General features: G+C 37.5%; 2 protein-coding genes across 2 annotated transcripts; both read right to left on the bottom strand.

Moving 5' to 3' along the window:
* LOC130940925 (NAD(P)H-dependent 6'-deoxychalcone synthase-like) lies at positions 1-2,149 on the bottom strand. Its single transcript, XM_057869208.1, has 4 exons — positions 1,784-2,149; positions 1,154-1,397; positions 875-1,054; positions 1-753 (listed from the first exon to the last, which is right to left on the bottom strand). Exons 1-4 carry the CDS (start codon positions 2,113-2,115, stop codon positions 547-549), a joined length of 963 nt encoding a protein of 320 aa, XP_057725191.1. The 5' UTR covers positions 2,116-2,149; the 3' UTR covers positions 1-546.
* A 2,946-nt stretch (positions 2,150-5,095) lies between these two features.
* LOC130941239 (NAD(P)H-dependent 6'-deoxychalcone synthase-like) lies at positions 5,096-6,874 on the bottom strand. The gene is made up of 4 exons (XM_057869668.1): positions 6,464-6,874; positions 5,960-6,203; positions 5,681-5,860; positions 5,096-5,560 (listed from the first exon to the last, which is right to left on the bottom strand). Exons 1-4 carry the CDS (start codon positions 6,793-6,795, stop codon positions 5,354-5,356), a joined length of 963 nt encoding a protein of 320 aa, XP_057725651.1. The 5' UTR covers positions 6,796-6,874; the 3' UTR covers positions 5,096-5,353.
* Positions 6,875-23,296: the final 16,422 nt, after the last annotated feature.

The following is a 23,296-nucleotide window of genomic DNA, read 5'->3' as shown; positions in this document are numbered from 1 at the left end:
TGAGGAGCCAATGAGATATTTATACAATGTGTACAATGAAGGTTTATAGAGTATTAGAGATATAATTATTAGTGTTACATTTTTCCATCAGCTGAAGCTTTTGGGATGAGTGGTATCATGACATAGTATTAAAGCGCTAGATCCGAAAGGTCAAGAGTTCGATCCTTGGTGAACCCAAAAATTAAACTAATTTTTCGAGAAGATGTTTATTATCCTTTGTACTCGGATGATTATTCTAAATAGTATAGGGGATGTTCATTTCATAACTCAATAGCCAAATAGTCCATTGTCTCCCTAGCGGATCCTAAATTAAATCACTTATTGAAGAATGGCTAGAATGCTTCATTCCATCTATAAACTCATTAACGACAAATCAACTACAATAACTCAAATATGTAGACAATAATTTAAAACTAAAGCTAAATATTTAAAACATCAATCAAATATACTTATCCAATCTTAAATTTTCTCGTGATTCGAAGACTGATGTTCCTTCTATTCCAGTGCCATGCACATAACACAAAACCTGATGAATGAGTGTAGTATCTAATTTTCTCCATCAAATAGGTCAGGAAGATCGAAAGCAGCAGGACCGTTCTTCAGTTTTCGCTCTTGTTTGATGTGATTAATCTTTTGGTAGTCATCATTTGTAAGCGAAAAATCAAATATATCTAGATTTTGTTTCATTCTCTCTTTGTTGTAGCTCTTCACTGCAAAAGTCACACCTTGCTCATACAACCATCTAAGACTTACCTATAACCAATTCAAATTCATTACATCATTAGATATAGGTCGAGTAACATTGTAAATGGTTCTATATACATAATGTAAACTCAAAATTGATGCACAACTTTAATTTTTTTTTTTTTTTTACCTGAGCAACAGTTTTACCATGAGCATGTGCTATTTGCTTGAGCAATTCACTGTCCATAACATCATTACTACCCCAACTGGCTCCTTTGGCTCCCAAAGGAGAATATGCAGTTATCACAATATTCTTGGTTTTGCAATATTCTCTTAGATTCTTTTGCTGCCAGGATGGATTCAACTCCACCTATTTATTGTGTGATTAGTGTGGAACGGTATTTAATTTAGTGATCCAATGAATAAAATCAATGTTTATTTGTTTAATTAATATGAATAAAAAAATTACTTGATTAACTGCAGGAGGAATAGTAGCAAAAGAGAGGAGATGTTCAAGTTTCTTGGTAGAGAAGTTGCTAACTCCAATTGATTTTGTGAGACCCAAGCTGTGGCATTTCTCCATTGAAGTCCAAACACCCTTCATGTCAAATGGCAGCAATTCATCTTCATTATAAGGAAATTTTCTTATTTCAGGCTTTGCACTCATTGGACAGTGGACCAAGTAAAGATCCAAGTATTCTAATCCAAGATTCCTGCATGCATACATCAATCAGAATTTATTTGAGTAAATGTCCTTTTCAATCTCTAACCATTTGTTCGATAGACTTTCCACCTCCTAAAAAATTTAAAAATTCAAATCGGTCCTGTCTACTTTGATATATGTACATTTCATTTTTTGTTTAGGAATCGAAAAAGGCATTTATTCAAAATAGATAAGGTCTAGAACGTACATATATCAAAGTAGATATGAACCGATTTGGATTTTTAGATTTTTTAGGGGGTGGAAAGTCCATCGAGTAAATGGTTAGAGATCGAAAAAGGCATTTACTTGAATTTATTATTAATCAATCAGAATTTATTATTCATCAACATATACTTTAATAATATCTGATTAATTATGAAAATAAAATGATCTTACTGGAGTGAGTTTTGTAAAGCAGGGAGAACAAGATGAGGATGATTATCGGAGAGCCATAACTTGGAAGTGATGAAAAGTTCATCTCTGGAATTTATGAGGCCAAGTTGAAGGGCTTCAGCAAAGGCTTCTCCGAGAGGCTGTTCGGAATCATAGATGGAAGCGGTGTCAAAGTGCCTGTAACCGAGCTTGATGGCCTCAATGGCCGCTGCTTTGATGGTGTCGTTGTCGTTTGCTTCGGAGCCAGTTCCAAAGCCGATCACCGGCATGTTGAATGATGATTGTAGGACCCCATTTGGGACAGAGACCGCTGCTGGTTTTTCTGTTGAAGACATTGTATAATGTATATGCAATGTGGAAGTGCTAAGATTCTTTCATTATATAGTCCAATGAAGCAGCCATAAGGTCAAAAATATGGTATATATATTTAAGGGGAGTGCTAGGGAAACAATAATTATCTTGAATAATATGAATAACCACCAATCAAATACAAGTACACTACATTTTAATTTAATGCTACTTATTAAATTTACTCTTTTAATCCTATTAATTCACATTATTCACACATTGTTCAAGAATGTTATTAGTTACCTATACTTCTCCTGTATTTAATTACCTGTTACGTGTATGCATGCATCAGCACGCACGTTTCGTTTTTTATTTGTTTCGTATCCAAGCTTAACTCATGTAGATAACTACACCAGGAATATTTATTATACTATATCATACATTATATATATTTTCTTTTTTTTTTCTTTAGTTAATGTCTATTCTAATATGTAACTCTTAATGTATTCTAATTATAAGTTTTAAGTGAGTCTCAAATCTGTTTTAAGAAAAAAGTTATATAAATATTTTAATTAGGATTAACTTTTAATTTTTCATTTTATATCTTTATGTATGTATTTACTATGTTAGATAACATTCAAACTATTTAATTACCTTTTATCTTTTCAGATATTAACTATCTACGTTTAAAATATCATCCGTAATTGCGAGCGTCTCCCCTTCTTTAATAATTCTATTAAGAAATGTCCTTAGTTTAGGCTTTGCACTCATTGGCCAATGGATTAAGTAAAGGTCCAAGTATTCTAATCCAAGATTCCTGCTGTATGTATCAATCATCCAAAGTTTAATTTATTATTATTCAACCGAGTCAATTACAGCACTGTGTGGTTACTTTGGGAGTCAAAAACACATATAATATTAAAAATTATGTAAAAAAATTATATAATATAAGATGTATTATAAAAATATATCGATATAAAATATATTTTAAAATAAAAAAATATGTGTATACTTTTTATTAACGAAGTGGTCGAATTTTTGTATCATAAAATTCACCGATAATAAAATTTATATCAAATTTTTCAGTAATTTTCTTTTCAATATAATTAGAAGATAATTAGCAAGAAATTCATTTTTTATTTTGTTTCTAAGTTATTTTTCACAATATTCATAGTTGAAAAAGATTTCTTAATTGTAGCAGTTGAAATCGAGAGAATTAATACCAAATGAATAAAAAAAGACGACCACAAAAAGAAAAAGAATTCACTTTATGAAATTTAAAAAATTTTATTTAATTAAAAAATATTAGTAATAATATCTTTTTCAGATTTTTTTAATATTGTTACTTACTTTTTAGATATTAAAAATTATTAATATTTAAATTAGATTGAACTTTTATTTATACTAAACTAAATAATAAATAATTTTTTTAAAAAATTAAATTATACATAATAACTTATTACTATTAAAAAAAGTTGGGAGGACCGAGATCGCCACTCGCCCCCCTTATGTCCGTCCATGCAGTTATCATCCTGACTAGAATTAGTTAGCTCAGCACTGGAATCTTTAATTACCCCTTCAGTATTGATATGATTTGCAAATTTCTGTTTCAAGTACGAAGGAAAATTGTTTTTCTTATAACAATTATTAACCAAATGACGAATTCGGTTATAATAAGTGCACAACATATAAAGTATTCCCTTTACTATAGTTTTTAGAAGCTTGTTTACCTTGTTCTGAATTTCTATCTCATCTTTTGATCCACAATTGCAACCATTAATACAAGTTAAACAATTCGAAATTATACGAAAATTTTTTAATTTCTCGCAAATAGATTTTAATTTAATAAAATAGTAGTAACAATAGAATCATTTTGGCGAATAGCATCTTTCAGCTCATCAATTCTGAAACACATCTCCATGCGAGTAGCAAATGTTCAAATCATTGCACAAATTTAAAACAGAAGTGATCCATATCACGTTCTTAACAATTTCTAGATTAAGATAGAGATTGATCCAAGAAAGAAGAAAACTATTGCACTGATCCTTAACTTCGAAGGTAGCTATAACTTCATGCTCATCAAGTTTTATAATTGATCCATCTAGGAATTTCATCTTATTCTTAGATCTGAGAGCTTCATCATCAAAGAGATTATCTTAAAATGCCCTTCAAATCCCTCCGGGTAATTAATTAATTCCGAAAGCCCTTAAAGCGCAGTTCCTAGTTCCTGCCTAGTCCCTAACTTCCTCGAGTGCTACACTACAAGTCTTTCTTCCAAGTCTAAATTACGTAGGCCTCAAAGTAAGTAAGAAGGAAGCAATTAATCTTTTTGTAGATCTTAGATCTGAAAACACACCACTGTTGCCACATATTATGTGACCACTGATAATAATTTTAAGGTGTGAGTTGAAGAGGTATCAACAAAATGCTAAGACTTTTGCCATAATAAAAAAAATAGAGACTAATAAAGTCAGAAATGAGGAAAGAACCCGATCTGATAAATTGACTTTGAAACTATGAAAATTGGGCTATAAAAACAACCAATCGCCCAAAATCCGCAACAAAATTAGTAGAGTTGGCAACATTCATGTCATAAAACGCTATTGAAGGATCGTTTGAAACTCTAATACCATATAAAATGGTACCTGTCTAATGTTGCAAGCTATTGAGAGAAAAAAAGAAAAGTAAGAACTAAAGCTAATGATAAAGCTTTAGCAAATTTGAAATTGAAGAAGAGAGTGGAAAAAGGTTCGAAGAAGTCAAAAAAAATTTGAATAATGCTTTATTCATTAAATGAATGAAGCATCACATTTTTACATTATAAATACACACCTACCCTATATATTTGTACAAAAGAAAAAGATAAACAACTAATTTTCAACTAATTTTAACAAATTCTAACAAACTTACTAACTGTACAAAACTAAAAACTTTTTAACAATTTTCTGTATTTATATGTATTTCAATTTAATTTCAATTTCATTTTCAGGTTCTCACATATTATATTACAAAAGCAGAGAGAAGAGATCAAAGTTAAAACATCCATTACGCAAAACTTAATTATACAAGAAGAATTACAAATTACTCACTGATTGAATGATACTTCATTCCACTTATAAACTCAATAACAACACAAATAAACAATAGTTACAATAACTCAAGACATAAACAATAATTAGCTCTAAACAATAACAATATATACTTATCCAATATACTTATTCAATCTGAGAATAAATCCTTTTATTTGAAGATTATTTGGTTCTTAAACATGAATGAATGTGGTATCTAATTTTCTCCATCCCATAGAATATCAGAAAGATCGAATGTAGCAGGCCCGTTCATTTTGCGCGTCTGTTTGATTTGATTAATCTTTTGGTAGTCATCATTTGTAAGCGAAAAATCAAATATTTCTAAGTTTTGTTTCATTCTCTCCTTGTTGTAGCTCTTTACTGCAAAAGTCACACCTTGCTCGTACAACCATCTAAGACTTACCTATAACCAATTCAAATACATTACATCAATTAGATACACTGAGTTACGTTAAAAAAGGTTCTATATATATAATCTAAACTCAAAATTGATACACAACTTTAAATTTTTTCTTTTTTTTACCTGAGCAACAGTTTTACCATGAGCCTGTGCAATTTGCTCGAGTAATTCACTGTCCATAACATCATTACTACCCCAACTGGTTCCTTTGGCTCCCAAAGGAGAATATGCAGTTATCACAATATTCTTGGTTTTGCAATATTCTCTTAGATTCTTTTGCTGCCAGGAAGCATTCAACTCCACCTATTTATTGTGTGATTCGGTGTGGAACGGTATTTAGTTTAGTGATCCTATGAATAAAATTAATATTTATTTGTATAATTAATATAAATAAAAAATTACTTGATTAACGGCAGGAGGAATAGTAGCAAATGAGAGGAGTTGTTCAAGTTTCTTGGTAGAGAAGTTGCTAACTCCAATTGATTTTGTGAGACCCAAGCTGTGGCATTTCTCCATTGAAGTCCAAACACCCTTCATGTCAAATGGCAGCAATTCATCTTCGTTATAAGGAAATTTTCTTATTTCAGGCTTTGCACTCATTGGACAGTGGACCAAGTAAAGGTCCAAGTATTCTAATCCAAGATTCCTGCATTCATCCATCAATCAATCAGAGTTTATTATTATTCATCAATGATGCCTTCTCAACATATACTTTAATAGGTGGAAACTTAGGTGTAGTTGACTTCTTGTAAAATTTATAACTAGAAACCGTTAGATGATTTGATTGATTTGACTAAATTTTCTTCTAACGACTCTCGACTATCAACTTCACACGAAGTCGACTGCACCTGAGTTTTCGCCACTTTAATCATATCTAGTTAATTATAAAAAATAAAATGATCTTACTGAAGCGATTTTTGTAAAGCAGGGAGAACAAGATGGGGATGATTATCGGAGAGCCATAACTTGGAAGTGATGAAAAGTTCATCTCTAGAATTTATGAGGCCAAGTTGAAGGGCTTCAGCAAAGGCTTCTCCGAGAGGCTGTTCGGAGTCATAAAAGGAAGCGGTGTCAAAGTGCCTGTAACCGAGCTTGATGGCCTCAACGGCCGCCGCTTTGATGGTGTCGTTGTCGTTTGTTTCGGAGCCAGTTCCAAAGGCGATCACCGGCATGCTGAATGATGATTGTAGGACCAGATTTGGGACAGGGACCGCTACTGATTTTTCTGTTGAAGACATTGTATATGTCACAAATTGGATGTAGTAAATGTTTGCTAATAATAAGAGTATCAATATAATGTTGTGGTGGTAATTAATAACTAAGTGCTATATATATAGTCCAATGAAGCCACCTGTTACGTGTATGCTTGCATCAGCTAGCACGCACTTTGGTCTCCAAGATTCAGTTTTGTAGATAATTAAGTGGAATATGCTATATGTATTTACAATGTTAGATTACATTTTATTAGTTTTGGCGGCTTTGCAATTATTGGGCAATGGACTAAGTAAAGGTCCAAGACTCCTCCTCTATGAATCAATCACCAAAGTTTGTTAGTATTCAACCCAGTCAATGGCAGCATAGTGTACGTGTTTGTTTCACGGCTGACACGTGTCACAAAAGAAAATTGCACATACAAATTTTAAATTTGACAAATAAAGGGATGTACGGACTACTCTCTTAAAAAGACAACATTAAAGGCAAACTTTTTAAAACGCCTTCAAATTTAAAACACATTAATACTCCTAGGCTTTTTTTTTTTTTTGGATAGATTAGACAATTCGCAGACATTATATCACAAATTCACATCCCCCTATACTCCTAGCTTGTGACATTGGCGAATTGCTATTTAATATTTGTTTCTGATTTTTTTTTTTTTGGTCATGATATGGGCTAGGAAGTCTGACCCACACCCAAACACTCACCTACCCTAATCCAACTATCTACTGAAGACAGAAGAATTTCAATAAGGTTGTGTTATTGACCAAAAAAAAAAATAAGGATGTGTTAGTAGCTGCAGATTTGAAAGGTCGCGGTCAGCATTGGCTAGTAGAGAGGCTGCAACAAAGGAACGAAGCACCCAACTTTGTCTCTACTTGCAGGTTGATATAGCCGCTGGTTCCTGGGAGTGATGAATAAAAAACTTGGCTGCCCCACTCTTCACGAAAGTCACCGAAACCCACCCTCTCTTCAAGTCCATTAATACCAAAAATAAATATTTATGTATAAATATATATATTATTTAATTTATTTTTAATATTTATTTATATTTATATTAATAATTAATGTTAATAGTTGATTTTAATGTATATTTATCGTGATCAGACAAAAATCTAATCTAATAATAATAACTAATAAAAAAAGTGTGGACTTAAATAGAATTAAGTTTATTTCATTTTTAATTTTATGAATTTTTATTTCTTTTATTTTATTCCGCTTTATTGCGTTGAGTTTTTTTTATTTAAAAAAAAAATTGATACCATTACTGTTGGAATTTCCTAACTCAAATCAGTTTCAACTTCATTCCTCAAAATAAGTTGAGCTCATTTGTTTTTGGATTTTGTTCAGTAGACAATAATTTTTGTGAACAATATGAACAATAATGGGTTTTGGAATTTGTCTAATAAAGTAAAAAAATATTTCACTCCCAAATTATTCTCTAAACCCTAACATTAGAATAACCATCCGCACAACTAATGAATTGAATATCCACCTATTGTTAATTGTGTATGAATAAACTGAATCAAAAAAAATAATCATCTAATTAAAAATAATGAACATAATCATCTATATACCTATTGAATTGAACATTCAACGTAATCATCTATATATTTTTCCTTTGTTTTTTTAGCTAAATTTAAATTTGAATTTGAATTTATATTAAATGAATTCAATTAAAAATTAAATATGTTTATCTTATTATATAATTATATTTATATAAATAAATATATTATAGATTTTATACTTTAATTGATAATAATAATATATAATTTTATACATATATATTTTATATATAATTATTATAAAAAATATAAATTATAATTAATAAACAAATATTATATATAATTGATAGTTTTTTAGACTTTATAAATATAGTCGGTTGTTATTGAATTGTCAGCGTAACTTGAATTTAAATTTGACATGGTTGAACACAACTTCCTTAACTTCCAATCCTAATAATAATAATAATAATAATAATAATAATAATAATAATAGTTCATACCCTACTCCAACGATGAGGTCCATGTCCCAACAAAAGGCTCAATCCAAGAGGATTGAGCCTCGCCTTGAACCGACCTCCTCCTTATGTAGGAAAAAGTGCATGATCCCACGAATTACTTCTGAAAAAAATTCTAGTTTTAATAAATTAAGAAAAAAATTTTAAGAACAATGAGAATTTAACTAAAAGAGAGGATTCTAAAGATCTCGATGAAACTCAAAAATACAAGTCGGTTCCTATCACGACCAATCCTAGAGAAGTCGGGGACGATGATTAACTGGCAGATAATCACTCATTCCAATGAGTAACTGCCCCTAAAATCTCTCTGCCAACTTCCAGAAGCCATATCTCAACTTCCCTAAGATAAAGGGACGGTTATCCACCTTAAAAGGTGGAACTACTTCAGCGGTGGTTATTGGATCACCACTATAAATACCCTGACACTCCTCAGGTATCTCTAAGTCCCAATACTCTCTAGACCTGCTCACACTCTTGCTAACTTAGGCATCGGAGTGTCTTTACAGGTACCACCCCCCATTCTTTCACGAGCACAAGTCGGACGGAGGCCCCCGAGTTGCAGACCCACTTGAAAGCCTCTTCCTTCATACGTTTGGGCCAACCAACACCATCCAGTCCATCAATCTCCGGTTGCCCACAGTAACATTGGCGCCGTTGCCGGGGACCCGAGAGATCAACCAGTGATGGCGGACAGATCCCCCGAAGAGGGTCATGTGGAGTCAGATTCTGAGCAAGAGAATCTGGACACAGGCAATAATGACGCAGACTTGACCCTCCACCAGGGAACCAATGATCAACACAGGGAAGGTACCTCCGTAGTAAAAAATCCGAAGGTGAACTCTTTAGAAGGGCGCGAATTAGAGAAAGAGGGACCATCCCATGCAACTGAACTCATGGGATTAGTCCACAGTCGCCTGGAACAGTTAGAACAAGAACAGGAGCGACAAAGGGAGACTGAAAAGAACCTAAAAGATGAGATGGAACGACGAAAAGAGTTAGAAAGAAAACTCTTGAAGTTAGAATCCTCCCTCAAAGGTCGCAACTCCCGTGACGAGCGAGAAGAACCGCCCCTAGGAGGGGAGGATCCTTTCAGCGAGGACATAATGAGGGCAAAAGTTCCGAAGAACTTCAAAAGCCCCTATATGGACCTCTATGACGGAACCACGGTCCGAAGCATCACTTAAGCAATTTCAAAAGTCGGATGTACCTAGCTTATGCTTCCGACGCTACGCGATGCAAAGTTTTCCCGACCACTCTATCAAAAGCAGCGATGAAGTTGTTCGACAACCTCCCCCCGAGGTCGGTCACCAGTTTTGAAGACTTTTCAAGGAAGTTTTTGATGAGGTTCTCTATCCAGAAAGACAAAGTGAAACATGCACCGAGCCTCCTGGGAATAAAACAGGAGGTCGGAGAATCCTTACGAGCCTATATGGAAAGGTTCAACAAAGCATATTTAGAGATTCAAGACCTGCCCACAGAGGCAGTCATAATGGGGTTAGTCAATAGACTTAGAGAAGGTCCCTTCTCACAGTCCATATCTAAAAGACACCCCATCTCTCTAAGTGATGTACAGGAAAGAGCTGAAAAGTACATCAATATGGAGGAAAATGCTAAGCTGAGAGACCTGAGCTGGCGACCCGGGCACCCTCCCTCAACAAAAGAGAGGGAGAGGAAAACAAAGAAAAAGGAAGAACTCGGTCTCGAGAGGCCAACAAAATACCACTCTTATACTCCTCTGAAAGTTTCTATAGTGGATGTATAGAGAGAGATTTGTAATACTGAAAGGCTGCCGCCCCCTAGACCCATTAAAAATAAAAAAGGGGGGAGCCGTAGCGACTACTGTGAGTACCATAAAATATATGGTCACTCCACAAACGACTGCTACGACCTTAAAAATGTGATAGAAAAGCTGGCTAGAGAAGGTCGGCTTGACAGGGATCTCATAGAAAGGTCGGACAGTCATGGAAAGAGAAAGCGAGATGATATGGATAGAAGAGACCCACCACCGCAGACTCCGGAGAGACATATCCATATGATCTCAGGGGGGTTCGCGGGAGGGGGACTCACCAAATCCTCTCGCAAAAGACATCTCAAAAGAATCTACCAGGTCGGAGAGGAGTCATCCGACCTCCCTACCATTTCATTCACAAAAGAAGATGGGCAAGGAATAATCCCTGGACACGATGATCGAGTAGTAATAACTATGATCCTGGCAAATGCCCATCTCCACAGAACCCTAGTAGACCAAGGAAGCTCAGCGGACATCCTTTTTAAGCCCGCTTTTGACAAACTAGGGTTGGATGAGAAGGAATTAAGAGCCTATCCCGACACCTTATACGGATTAGGGGACACGCCAATAAACCACTGGGATTTTTGCCACTCCACACCACTTTTGGAAAGGGAGAAAAATCAAAGACTCTGAGTATAGACTTCATAGTCATCGATGTGGGGTCAGCCTATAACGCTTTAATCGGCAGAGCTACTCTTAATCGACTCAGAGCAGTGGTATCCACTCCCCACCTTTGCATGAAATTCCCGACTTCAGCGGGGATAGCAACGGTAAGGGGAGATCAAAAGTTGGCAAGGAAATGCTACAACAAAAGCCTAAACCTGAGAGGAAAAGGCAGAGAAGTTAACACAATAGAGCTCGGTGGCGCAAGGGCTAGACACGAGCTGCGACCACAACCGGGAGGAAAAACTGAGGAGATACAGGTCGGCGAAGAGGAAGGAAAAAATACTCACATAGGAGCCAACCTAGGGGAAACCCTAAAACAAGGGTTGACTAAGCTCCTAAGAGATAACTCCGATCTCTTCGCCTGGAAGGCCTCCGACATGCCTGGGATAGACCCCGAGCTCATGTCCCATAAGCTCTAGGTCTATTCGGGATCCCGACCTATACAGCAAAGAAGACGCAAGCTCGGCCTAGAACGAGCCCTAGTAGTAGAAGAGCAAGTACAAGTGCTCCTAGAAGCTGGCTTCATCAGAAAAGTCAAGTACCCAACATGGCTAGCTAATGTAGTGCTAGTCAAAAAACAAAATGGCAAATGGAGAATGTGTGTCGACTATACCGACCTAAATAAGGCCTGTCCCAAGGACCCTTATCCGCTACCAAGCATCGATACCCTAGTAGACTCCAGCTCGGGGTATCAATACTTGTCGTTCATGGATGCCTACTCGGGGTATAACCAAATCCCGATGTACGAGCCAGACCAGGAGAAGACATCATTCATCACACCCAGAGCTAATTTCTGCTACGTGGTCATGCCATTTGGATTGAAAAATACAGGGCCACATACCAGAGGTTGATGAATAAGGTGTTTGCCTCTCACCTTGGGAGCCTAATGGAAGTATACGTCGACGACATGCTGGTAAAGACCAAGAAAGAAGTCGACCTCTTGTCAGACCTTTCACAAGTCTTTGACACCATAAGGCTGCACGGGATGAGACGAAATCCCGCAAAGTGCGCCTTCGCGGTGGAAGCAGGGAAATTTCTAGGGTTTATGCTAACACAAAGAGGGATCGAAGCCAATCCCGATAAGTGTAGAGCTATCCTGGAAATGAAAAGCCCGACTTGTTTGAGAGAGGTCCAGCAGCTGAATGGCCGACTTGCAGCCCTCTCCAGATTTTTGGCAGGATCAGCACTAAAATCCCTTCCACTGTTCTCCTTATTGAGAAAGGGATATCAGTTCGAATGGACCCCTGAATACGAGGAGGCATTCCAGGAGTTCAAAAAGTTCTTAAGCCAACCTCCTATTCTGACCCGACCCGTAGCTGGAAAAGACCTCGTCCTATACTTATCTGTAGCAGACAAGGCTGTCTCGTCAGCCCTGATAAGAGAAGACGAAGTCGGCCAGTATCCAGTATATTTCATCAGTAAAGTTCTACAAGGCCCCGAGCTAAGGTACCACAAACTGGAGAAGTTTGCCTACTCCTTAGTAGTAGCCTCACGAAGGCTACGGCCTTACTTTCAAGCTCACACAATAAGAGTCCGCACGAACCAACCCATGAAGCAAATCCTCCAAAAGACGGATGTTGCAGAGAGAATGGTTCAATGGGCAATAGAGCTCTCCGAGTTCGACTTAAAGTATGAAACTCGGACGGCGATTAAAGCCCAGTGCCTCGCCAACTTCATCGCAGAATATGCAGGAGATCAAGAAGAAAAGCCAACTACATGGGAATTCTACGTAGATGGATCCTCAAATAAGACAGGAAGTGGTGCAGGCATAATATTGGTAGATGAAAGGGGGACTCAGATAGAGGTTTCCCTCAAATTTGAATTCTCAGCTTCAAATAATCAGGCAGAGTATGAAGCCTTGATTGCTGGATTGAAGCTGGCAGAAGAAGTCGGTGCTACAAAGGTGATGATATACAGCGACTCGCAAGTGGTGACCTCCCAAATAAATGGAGAATATCAGGCAAAGGACCCAAATATGAAGAGGTACTTGGAAAAAACTCTGGAACACCTTGGGTGCTTCGCAGAAACCGAGGTCAAGCACATAACTCGGGATCTGAATAGCAGAAGAGATGCCCTATCCAAGTTAGCAAGTACCAAGCCAGGAGGAAATAACAAAAGCATGATCCAAGAAACTCTCCAGGAACCCTCAGTGGTAAAAATAGAAGACAAACAAGAAATCTTTGAAGTGGTCGGATTAAACCTCGGATGGATGAACCCCTTGGTCGAATACATGAAATTCGACATCCTCCCCAAGGAGGAGAAAGAGGCTACGAAGATCCGAAGGGAAGCACAACACTACACCTTGGTGAGAAATATTCTCTACAGAAGGGGGATATCAACACCATTATTAAAGTGTGTACCGACCTCAAGAACTAGCGAGGTATTAGAGGAAGTACATAGTGGGATCTGCGGAAACCATCTCAGAGCAAGGTCACTAGCCAGGAAAGTGATCCGAGCTGGATTCTACTGGCCGACCTTGCAGAAAGATGCCACAGAATTTGTGAAAAAGTGCCAACCATGTCAGATGCATGCAAATGTCCACGTGGCTCCCCCAGAGGAGCTCATCAGTATCACTTCTCCATGGCCCTTTGCAAAATTGGGAATGGATTTGTTAGGTCCTTTTCCCCAAGCACCAGGACAAGTCAAATACCTGATCGTGGGAATAGATTACTTCACAAAGTGGATAGAAGCAGAACCATTGGCCACCATCACTGCTCAAAGAAGTCGGAGGTTCCTCTACAAAAATATCATCACAAGATATGGGATACCTTATTCTATTACCACAGATAATGGGACCCAGTTCACCGACTCTACCTTTAGAAGCCTAGTAGCCAGTATGAAAATCAAACACCAGTTCACCTCGGTGGAGCACCCGCAAGCCAATAGGCAAGCCGAGGCAGCCAACAAAGTCATACTGGCAGGGCTAAAGAAAAGGTTACAAGATGCAAAAGGAGCCTGGGTTGAAGAGCTCCCACAAGTGCTATGGGCTTACAGGACGACCCCCCAATCCGCCACTGGAGAAACACCCTTCCGACTAGTTTATGGCATAGAAGCCATGATACCAATAGAAATCAATGAACAAAGCCCAAGGGTAATTCTCCATGACGAGATCGGGAGCATACAGGGGCACAAAGAGGAGCTCGATTTGCTCCCCGAAGTCCGAGAAGAAGCCCAGATTAGAGAAGCAGCGTTGAAGCAAAGGATGACTACAAGGTACAACAAAAAAGTCATTCGAAGAACATTTGCCCCGAATGACTTGGTCTTGATCAGAAACGACATTGGAGTCAATAAATCAGGGGAAGGAAAACTCGCTGCTAATTGGAAGGGACCATACAAAGTCAATGAGGTCTTAGGAAAAGGTTATTATAGAGTGACCGACCTGAACGGCACCGAGTTACCGAAGTCGTGGCATGCTTGTAATATGAAAAGGTACTACAGTTAAAAGCGAACTCTACTCCCTGATGTACTCTTTTCCCAACTTCATGATTTTTTCCCAAATAAAAGGATTTTTTTCTGGAGAAGGGTTTTTAACGAGGCATCACAGTAGAGGCTAAGGGAAATAGGTTGTCAAAAACCCTTAGTAGCAGTAAGGTACCCACCCCCAATAATAAAAAGATCTTTTTGCAAATATCTCTTATAAATTCCTTCTTGTTTTCTCTTTTTTTTTCTACGAAACACGCCGACTTAAGCTCGACAAAACGTGAAAATCCCATGAACCGACCTAGATAGTCGTCAGGATAAAACGACGAGGTACAAGTCGGTGTAAAGAGGTTATAAAAGTTGATCGTAAGAAACTCGGAAATACTCCGACCCATAAGTCGAAATGAAAAACCGAGTAGAAGAAAAAACGCATCACAAAAATAACCTAAGTCATAAAAACTCAATAAAATCACAGAGTTGAGTATAGAGGAATAAGCGAAAAAGAGATCGAAAAACTATTGAAAAGACTGTCCTAGGTTCTTAAAGCGAAAAAGCTCAGAAGAACAGACAAGTCGAACAAAAGGTTCTCAGAAAAAGGTCGAAAAGACTTCCTAAAATATCAAAGCAGAAAAGCATGCAGGCAAAGGTAACATTAAACCCTTATCCAAAAAAGGGTATTTATAGATATTTTTTGTTTAAAGCCTCGAAAGGCCAAAGGAAATGTCGATCAACACCACCACACCAAATATAAAAAGTTTAAAAAGAGGGGACCCACAGGCCGGGCTCCCATATAACCAATCATTTTTTCAATCATTTTTTCAAAGGAGTAGACGGATCACCACCAGAGGGAGCAGTAGGAGCAGCATCAGGACCAAGGAGAGAGGCATCCATAGGAGATGAAGAGGAAGTCGGAGGAACCTGGGAAGAACCCGAAGCGTCCTTCGAGCGAGGAGGGGACTCAATAATCCTCTGCCCCCGAGTCTTCAATTCTGACTCGGAAATGATCACGGGAGCAGGGGGATCCACTATGGCACCATCGATAACAACTTTGTCAGGATCCAAAGGAGAAAGATCCAAGTCAGGAGCGATGACTCCGACTTGCTCCTTAAAAATCCTCCAAGCCTCCTCGGCCCCCTCAGCAATAGAGTCCTCCAACTCGGCATATGCATTCCGAGAATTCAGCAGATCCTTCCTCACAGACACAAGATCTTGAAATAAACTCTGGTAACTCTCCTGTGCTGCTTTCCTCAAACCCGCCTCCATGTTGCATTGGGCTTGCAACTTACTCTCCTTCTCCCGAAGGCTATCTCTCTCCTCCTTCAACTCCCTCTCATGCTCTTGATAAGTAAGAAGCCTTCCTTCCAGCTCCTCAACCTTCGAGGTTAACCCCAAAGAGCTGAGAGGAGTCTTCTCAAAAATATCCAAGAGTTTGCCACAAACACCCGCCACCCTGAAACTCTCCTCAGCCAGAGTGATAAGGTGGTTCTGAACAGAAACATCATCCATACTTATATGAGGATAGATGTTCTTTCGGACGAATGCAAGAGCATCCGCCTTAACCCCACCGTCAAAAGAAGAACCAGACTCTAAAATCTTGCGCTTCTTCTTCTCCGGCTCAGGAAGAAGTCGGGCGGAGGGGAGCGGCCGAGACAAAGCTGAAGAAAAAATCACAATGGGTTGGAAAGGAGTCCCCGTGTTCTGGAGAGGAGGAGGAGGAGGAGAGATGATCGCCTTGGTGCCACCAGTCCTAGCCCGAGACCTTGCCTTAGCCTTCTGGACTCTCTGGTAAGATTCCTGAGCATTCTTCCTCGCCATACCTGCAAAAGAAACAATTAGAAAAAACAACAAGTCGTCAAACCTCAAGTCGGCAGATACAAGTCGAAAATAAGAAATATATATACATATATATAAAAGCTACCTAGTTGCGACCGAACAAAAGTCGGCGATCCCTGGAGAAATTTTCTAGTATCCAAGTATGGGGCCCTCCCCCACACTTCTCGGAGAAACCCCACAATGGCCGCCTCCACCTCGTCTAGGTCGTCCAGACCGTATTTCTCACAGGGGGAGGCCTCCAACCAATACAGGGAAAAACGAGGGGAAGAATTCTCATCCAAGAAAAAGGGGTGGTGACCCTCTACAGCTTGAACTTTGAAAAAATAATTTTTGAAGTCGTGGAAGGATTCGTCAAAAATGGTGAAAATTCTTCGACCTTGTATGGCTCGGAAAGACACCCATTGCTGCTTGTTATTTAGCCCACTAAAGGGCTTAGTCATGTGGAAAAGATAGAAGAAAATCCTCAAAGAGGTCGGAAAGTCCAAAGCGTGACTAATAAATTGGTAAATTTTCAGAAAACCCCAAAAATTGGGGTGAAGTTGGGTAGGGGCAACTCGACAATGGCGTAAAACATCCATTTCAAATTCAGAAAATGGAAGAAAAACACTAAAACAGGTAATCATGCTCTCATACATATAGAAAGAATGATGGACCTTCTCGGAACCCCTCCCAAAACAAACCCGGTCTTCCAGACCCGGGGCCACCAACTCATACTTGGGCCCATCCTCCTCAAAAGTACAAATGCGGTGATGAGTGCGAAGATGGGTGATGGACTCGGTATCAGCCAAGGGTTCCTCCCCCAGGACCGTAACATCAACCCATTGAGCAAGAACTTCTACAGAAGAAATTTTTTTCTAAAATACGATGAAAACCTACAAAGGAAAAAGAAAAAGAATAAAAAACGAGAGTCCCTAAGGGGACACGAAACTTAACAGAAGCCTACAACGTCACTTCTCCCTCTCCAAAGAAAATAAAAAGCATGCAAGCAAAAGCGATTAACAAAAGGAGAGAAAAAAGAACCAACCTTTGCCAGAAAAAGGTAGGAGAAGATGAAAGCCTTCAACGAAAGAAGTCCCACAAACTGATATGAAAATACTCTACGAACGGATGAAAGGGAAAATTTGAAAAATCGAAGAAACGAAACAACAAAAGAAGGGGAAAGCACTTATAAGTACGTTAGGGGCATAAAGGTAAAAAGGGAAGCGGTCATGAATGCACCGTTACCAAGGTAATTAATACCCACTCAAAACCCCTAACGGACGCAACGTTTGATTAGACGTAACTGTCAAAATCAAAAGTCACGAAAACTCGCATCGGTTGCAAAACAATCACGTCGGTTCCCTCGCAAGTCGGTTACAACCACGAGTAGAATACTCGAACCCAAATCTTAAAAAGAAATTGGGCTCGAGTAGGGGCACTGTTCATACCCTGACCCAACGATGAGGCCCAGGTCCCAACAAAAGGCCCAATCCAAGAGGATTGAGCCTCGCCTTGAACCGACCTCCTCCTTATGAAGTCGGTTCCTATCACGACCAATCCTAGAGAAGCCGGGGACGATGATTAACTGGCAGATAATCACTCATTCAAATGAGTAACTCCCCCTAAAATCTCTTTGCCCACTTCCAGAAGCCATATCTCAACTTCTCTAAGATAAAGGGACGGTTATCCACCTTAAAAGGTGGAACTACTTCAGCGGTGGTTATTGGATCACCACTATAAATACCATGACACTCCTCAGGTATCTCTAAATCCCAATACTCTCTAGACCTGCTCACAATCTTGCTAACTTAGGCATCGGAGTGTCTTTGTAGGTACCACCCCCCATTCTTTCACGAGCACAAGTCGGACGGAAGCCCCCGAGTTGCAGATCCACTTGAAAGCCTCTTCCTTCATATGTTTGGGCCAACCAACATCATCCAGTCCATCAATCTCCAGTTACCCATTGTAATAATAATAATAATAATAATAATAATAATAATAATAATAATAATAATAATAATAATAATAATATAATATAATATAACTGCAACCAAATTCCTTAGCTTCTCTGTACTCTGTGTATGTGGAGTTTCGAAACCTGAATTATTAGAGCATAAAGCTTAATTTTGAGGAAAATAATATAATGTTTGATCATATTAAAAAATTTTCTTGAGCTAACTCCCCCAGATTAGGACTTAGTTTTGACTTAGGCATAAAAATCAATCAAATAATTAACTCTTCATAGTAATCACCTGTGAAAAAGTGAAGAGTTTATCATCATGTTTCTGTTTTATATGGTGTGTAGGTTAGTTTTTTTTTTGGACATAGCACATTAGGTTAGTTTTTCAATATTTACATTATTTACATATACTACTCTATAGAGTGGACTGGTGATACCGAGGTAGAGCCCAACACAATTCCACCAAACACACCCGACCCCTTCACTACACACTTGACTGCTCCACCCACATACAACAAAATTAATGCTCTTTCCTCGTATATACATGTAAGGTTGAAAGTGAGTCAAGTCAGTTTATGAACTAGTTCAAACTCGACTTGTTAATAGTTTGATAAGTTAAATTCGTGAATTGGTGAGCTAAGCTTGAGTTTGGAATTGAACTCATAAATTAAATAAATCGAGTTTGAACTTAGATAAACTCAGTTCATTAGCTCGTGAACTGGCTTGATTATATATATACATATAAAATATTAATATTTAATTATGTATATATATTAATGATCTGAATTGTGTAAAAATTTATATTTATTTTATATAATTTTAATGTAGGACATAAATAAAAAATTTATAATTTATTGATAGATAAATAATATATAAAATTGATCTTTTTAAATATTTTTTTAAATATATAAATTATAATTTATTGATATAGAATTATAGATTATGTTCTTATTATTTGAGCCAGTTCATGAGTTTGATTAAGCTCGTGAGTTTTCGGTGAGTTGAGTTTGAGTTTAAAAAATAGGCTTGATTGTTAATAAGTCGAGCCGTAAACCAAGCACAATTTTAATAAGTCGAGCTTGAACTTGATCCAACTCGACTCAACTCGGCTCACTTCCAGCCCTATATACATGCATGCATGCATTCCATTTCCATCCAGTTTATTTATTTTTCACCTATATAAAAGGGTGCAACTTTTACAGATATTCATTCATTCCTAGCTTATTATTGCACTACTACATTACATACATACTACTCTAATTAATTAAATTTCTCAAATAATTAAATCAAACTATATATTAGACATGGCTGCAGTTAAGGCTCCAACGGTGGTGCTTCCCAACGCCTCTGGCGAAGTGAATATGCCGGTGATAGGAATGGGATCAGCACCTGACTTCACATGCAAGAAAGACACTAAGGAGGCCATCGTTGAGACCGTCAGGCAAGGCTACAGGCACTTCGACACGGCGGCCGCCTACGGCTCCGAGCAGGCCCTCGGAGAGGCCTTGCGATGGAGGCTACTGAGCTTAGTCTCGTCACCCGCCAAGACCTCTTTGTCACTTCCAAGCTTTGGGTCACACATAACCTTCCTCACCTTGTTCTCCCTGCTCTCCGTAAATCGCTCCAGTAAGAATTCATATTTTTTATGCTGCTTCCTATCGTTACACAACCACTATAAAAAGAGAAAAGGACATAAGGACTCTTAATTTTTTGGTTCACAAATATTTATATTTCTAAAAATTTAAAAATATATTTAAATTTTTTATTTTTTTAAAATAAAATTTGGATACATCGATCTGTTGGTCTAATTTATTCATTTTAAAAATTTTCACGTGTGCATCAATATCAATCAAGTCAATATATTTTTTATTAGATCTAACAAATTCAAGTGAACATAAGAGATCGATATGTTCAAATTTTAAAAAATTAGAGACTTAAATGTATTTTAAATCCTTGAAAACTTAAATGTCCGCAAATAAAAAAATCAAGGACCTATTTATCCTTTTCTCCTATAAAAATATAAAATCACTAGACAATATTAAAACACTTTTCATCAAAATTATGATACGAAAAAATTTTGTTTTAAAATGTACCTTTTTTATTTTTTTTAAAAATTGTAACCAGCAGAGGTGGAAGTATGTCGGGCTGAGCGGTGGAGGGGAGGACCGTTGAGATAAACGACGGTGTGAGTAGAAGAAAGGAAGGAGGGTTGAGATTGAATGGAACATGATGTGACGGTATATTAAGAGGAGGTTACGTTACCTAACCCTAATAATTTAATTTCAAATATTGATTATTTTAATAAATTGAGAATCTAATTTTAATTATTAATTTAATTCTTTTATTAAATTATTGTTCACGTTATTCAACATTTACCTTATTTATCTATACTTTCTTTTTCGTATTACTTATTCCAATTCCGCTAGATAAATAATGAGAATCTTAACAATATGAATAACGGGTTGATTTCTTGGCCTACCAAAAGAAAAAAAACCCACCCAAATCAAATAACAAAAACTTTTTTTATCTTACCTTCTCAAATTTTAACCATCCGCTGCTGCGATTTATTTCAAAATTTTAAATTGCTGAATTTTAAAATTTTAAAATTTGTTAATAATTATTTAATTAATTAGAAATCTGAATTTTAATAGTGTCGTCAATTTCTTCCTCGCTAGTTAGTTTAAACGTCGTCGAACTTCTTTTCCATCAAGCCGTCGGTTTAGAATGAAAATAACCATCCACATACTTATTAAAATGAATATCCATCAAATTTCATTGTATTTACATAAATCCAATCCAAATTCAATGAACATCTACTTTTTAATGAAAATAAGGATTAAGTACGATTTTGGTCCCTAAGGTAGGGGTGAAAAATTTTGTTTGTCTCCGGCCTTTTTTTGCCTACAACATGGTTCCCAAGGATTAACTTAATTTTAAAATCGGCATTCGGACGAAAATACCCTTTCCCCTTTTTTTCCAAAATCAACCAGAAGCAGAAAGCTAAACCAGAACCCACCACCACCACTACCATCATTATCATGGTCATCATCATCATCATCATCAGAAGAACAATGGATAATGGAATCATAAGAAGAAACATAAGAAGAAGAAGAAGAACAACAACAACAATAGATAATAGAATCATAAGAAGAACCATCAGAACTCAGAACCTACCACCATTACCCACCACCCACTACCACTCCATCACCATCTGCATCACCCCACCCAGAATTCAGAAAATCATCATCATCAAAACTCAAAACCAGAACTCAGAAAAACAAGAACCCAGAACTTAGAACTAAGAAAAACAAGAAAATCATCATCATCATCGTCAAAACTCAGAACCATTAACAAAACTCAGAACTAAAATTCTTCCTCTTTCATTAACAAAATTCAGATGCAATTACAATAATAAAAAAATTTCCAAATTCATCTTCAATTATAAGAACCAAAAACTCATAAATATAATTACCCAAACAAACGATTAGACGAGGTGCGACGGCGAGGAGGAGGTGCGGCGAGACAAGGGCGAAGCAACAACATCAGCGAGGACGAGGACGAGGAGCAGAAACGGCTTGTGGCGCGCGACATCTACCCTCGCAGTGAGATCCAGCGGTGAGGACTAAACGACGAAGAGCAGAAGAGGTGTCAGCGAGGAGCAGCGGTGGTAGCCCTTCCCCTTCCCTTCTCCCTCTTCTTCCCTAAACCAAAACCCCACCTCCCTCCAGCTGATATCCTTCCCCCTTCCTCCTTCTCTCTTAACCCGTGTTTTTTTTTTCTTTTCTTAGTTAAGGTTATTTTCGAAATAAAAATTAAAAATTTGATAAAAATGACGATTTTAAAATTAAGTTAAACTTTTGAAATTATTTTATAGGCAAAGAAAGGCTAGGGACAAAAAAATTTTCAGCCCCTACCTTAGAGACGAAAATCGTACTTAACCTTGAAAATAACTATCCATATATTTAGTAAAATGAACATCCACATCCGGAATAGAGAAAGAAGAAGAGGAAGAAGAATTGAGGAGGAGGAGGAGGAGAGAAACAGAGCGACGGACAAAAGACGGCGACGAGATAACAGCAGCACCGTCCAAGGATCGCGAGGCGGCAGTACCGACGCCACATATACAATCCCAAACACGTTAATGAGGGTGTCCGATGAAGTAACGACGACGATGAGCGAGGCTGGCGGTCGAAGGAGCAACGCCGACAAGAGTTTGGCGGCAACAATGGTATCCGGAGAGGGAGAGATCGACGTCGATGAAGGAGGCTGGTGGGGTGAACAACGGCAATGCTAAAAAGAATTGGGGGCGAAGTTGGTGATGCAGGGAGGGAGAATAATCGTGAGTAATGATCGTGAACGTGGGAGGGACTGGCGCGAACGTCAAAACCGTAGTTAACTATCTGTAGTGTAAATATATTTAGGTATTAATCTTTATTTTTTAAAATTAAAAATCTGTTAATAATTATTTAGTTATTTAAAAATTTAAATTTAAATAATTTTTCTTCTTTAAACTGTTATTCACTTTGTTCACTGCATATAGTTAACTGTATATATTATTTACCTGTAAGTCTGTAATTTCTCTACTTCTTCTCGTTGATAAGCGCGCTCATTGCATACTCATCCTCCATGAACAATTGAACATTGGATGAAAAGAACGATTCTCAAATCTTAATTAACCAATTTCGGTGCACACAATCTTTTCATTGCATTAAATTAGAGAGTAACGCTCAAGTTCACTCAATTTTTTTTTTCTAGATTTCTACTAAATATAAATGGTATGCAGTAGTCGTCGTTTTCTTTGAACAGAATATAGGCTCATTAATATGTTGATTATTCCCTTGGTCTCTTATTTTCTGA

The sequence above is a fragment of the Arachis stenosperma genome, chromosome 7, assembly GCF_014773155.1.
Source record: "Arachis stenosperma cultivar V10309 chromosome 7, arast.V10309.gnm1.PFL2, whole genome shotgun sequence".
Lineage (NCBI taxonomy): Eukaryota > Viridiplantae > Streptophyta > Magnoliopsida > Fabales > Fabaceae > Arachis > Arachis stenosperma.
The sequence above is the reverse complement of the archived record's forward strand: the minus strand, read 5'-3'. Positions and strand labels throughout refer to the sequence as shown.

Coding starts and splice junctions, on each gene's coding strand:
- LOC130940925 (XM_057869208.1), bottom strand. CDS start 2,115: ATGTCTTCAACAGAAAAACCAGCAGCGGTCTCTGTCCCAAATGGGGTC. Junction 1,055..1,153: donor TTCCTCCTGCAGTTAATCAA/GTAATTTTTTTA, acceptor CACAATAAATAG/GTGGAGTTGAATCCATCCTG. Junction 754..874: donor ATGGTAAAACTGTTGCTCAG/GTAAAAAAAAAA, acceptor AATTGGTTATAG/GTAAGTCTTAGATGGTTGTA.
- LOC130941239 (XM_057869668.1), bottom strand. CDS start 6,795: ATGTCTTCAACAGAAAAATCAGTAGCGGTCCCTGTCCCAAATCTGGTC. Junction 5,861..5,959: donor TTCCTCCTGCCGTTAATCAA/GTAATTTTTTAT, acceptor CACAATAAATAG/GTGGAGTTGAATGCTTCCTG. Junction 5,561..5,680: donor ATGGTAAAACTGTTGCTCAG/GTAAAAAAAAGA, acceptor AATTGGTTATAG/GTAAGTCTTAGATGGTTGTA.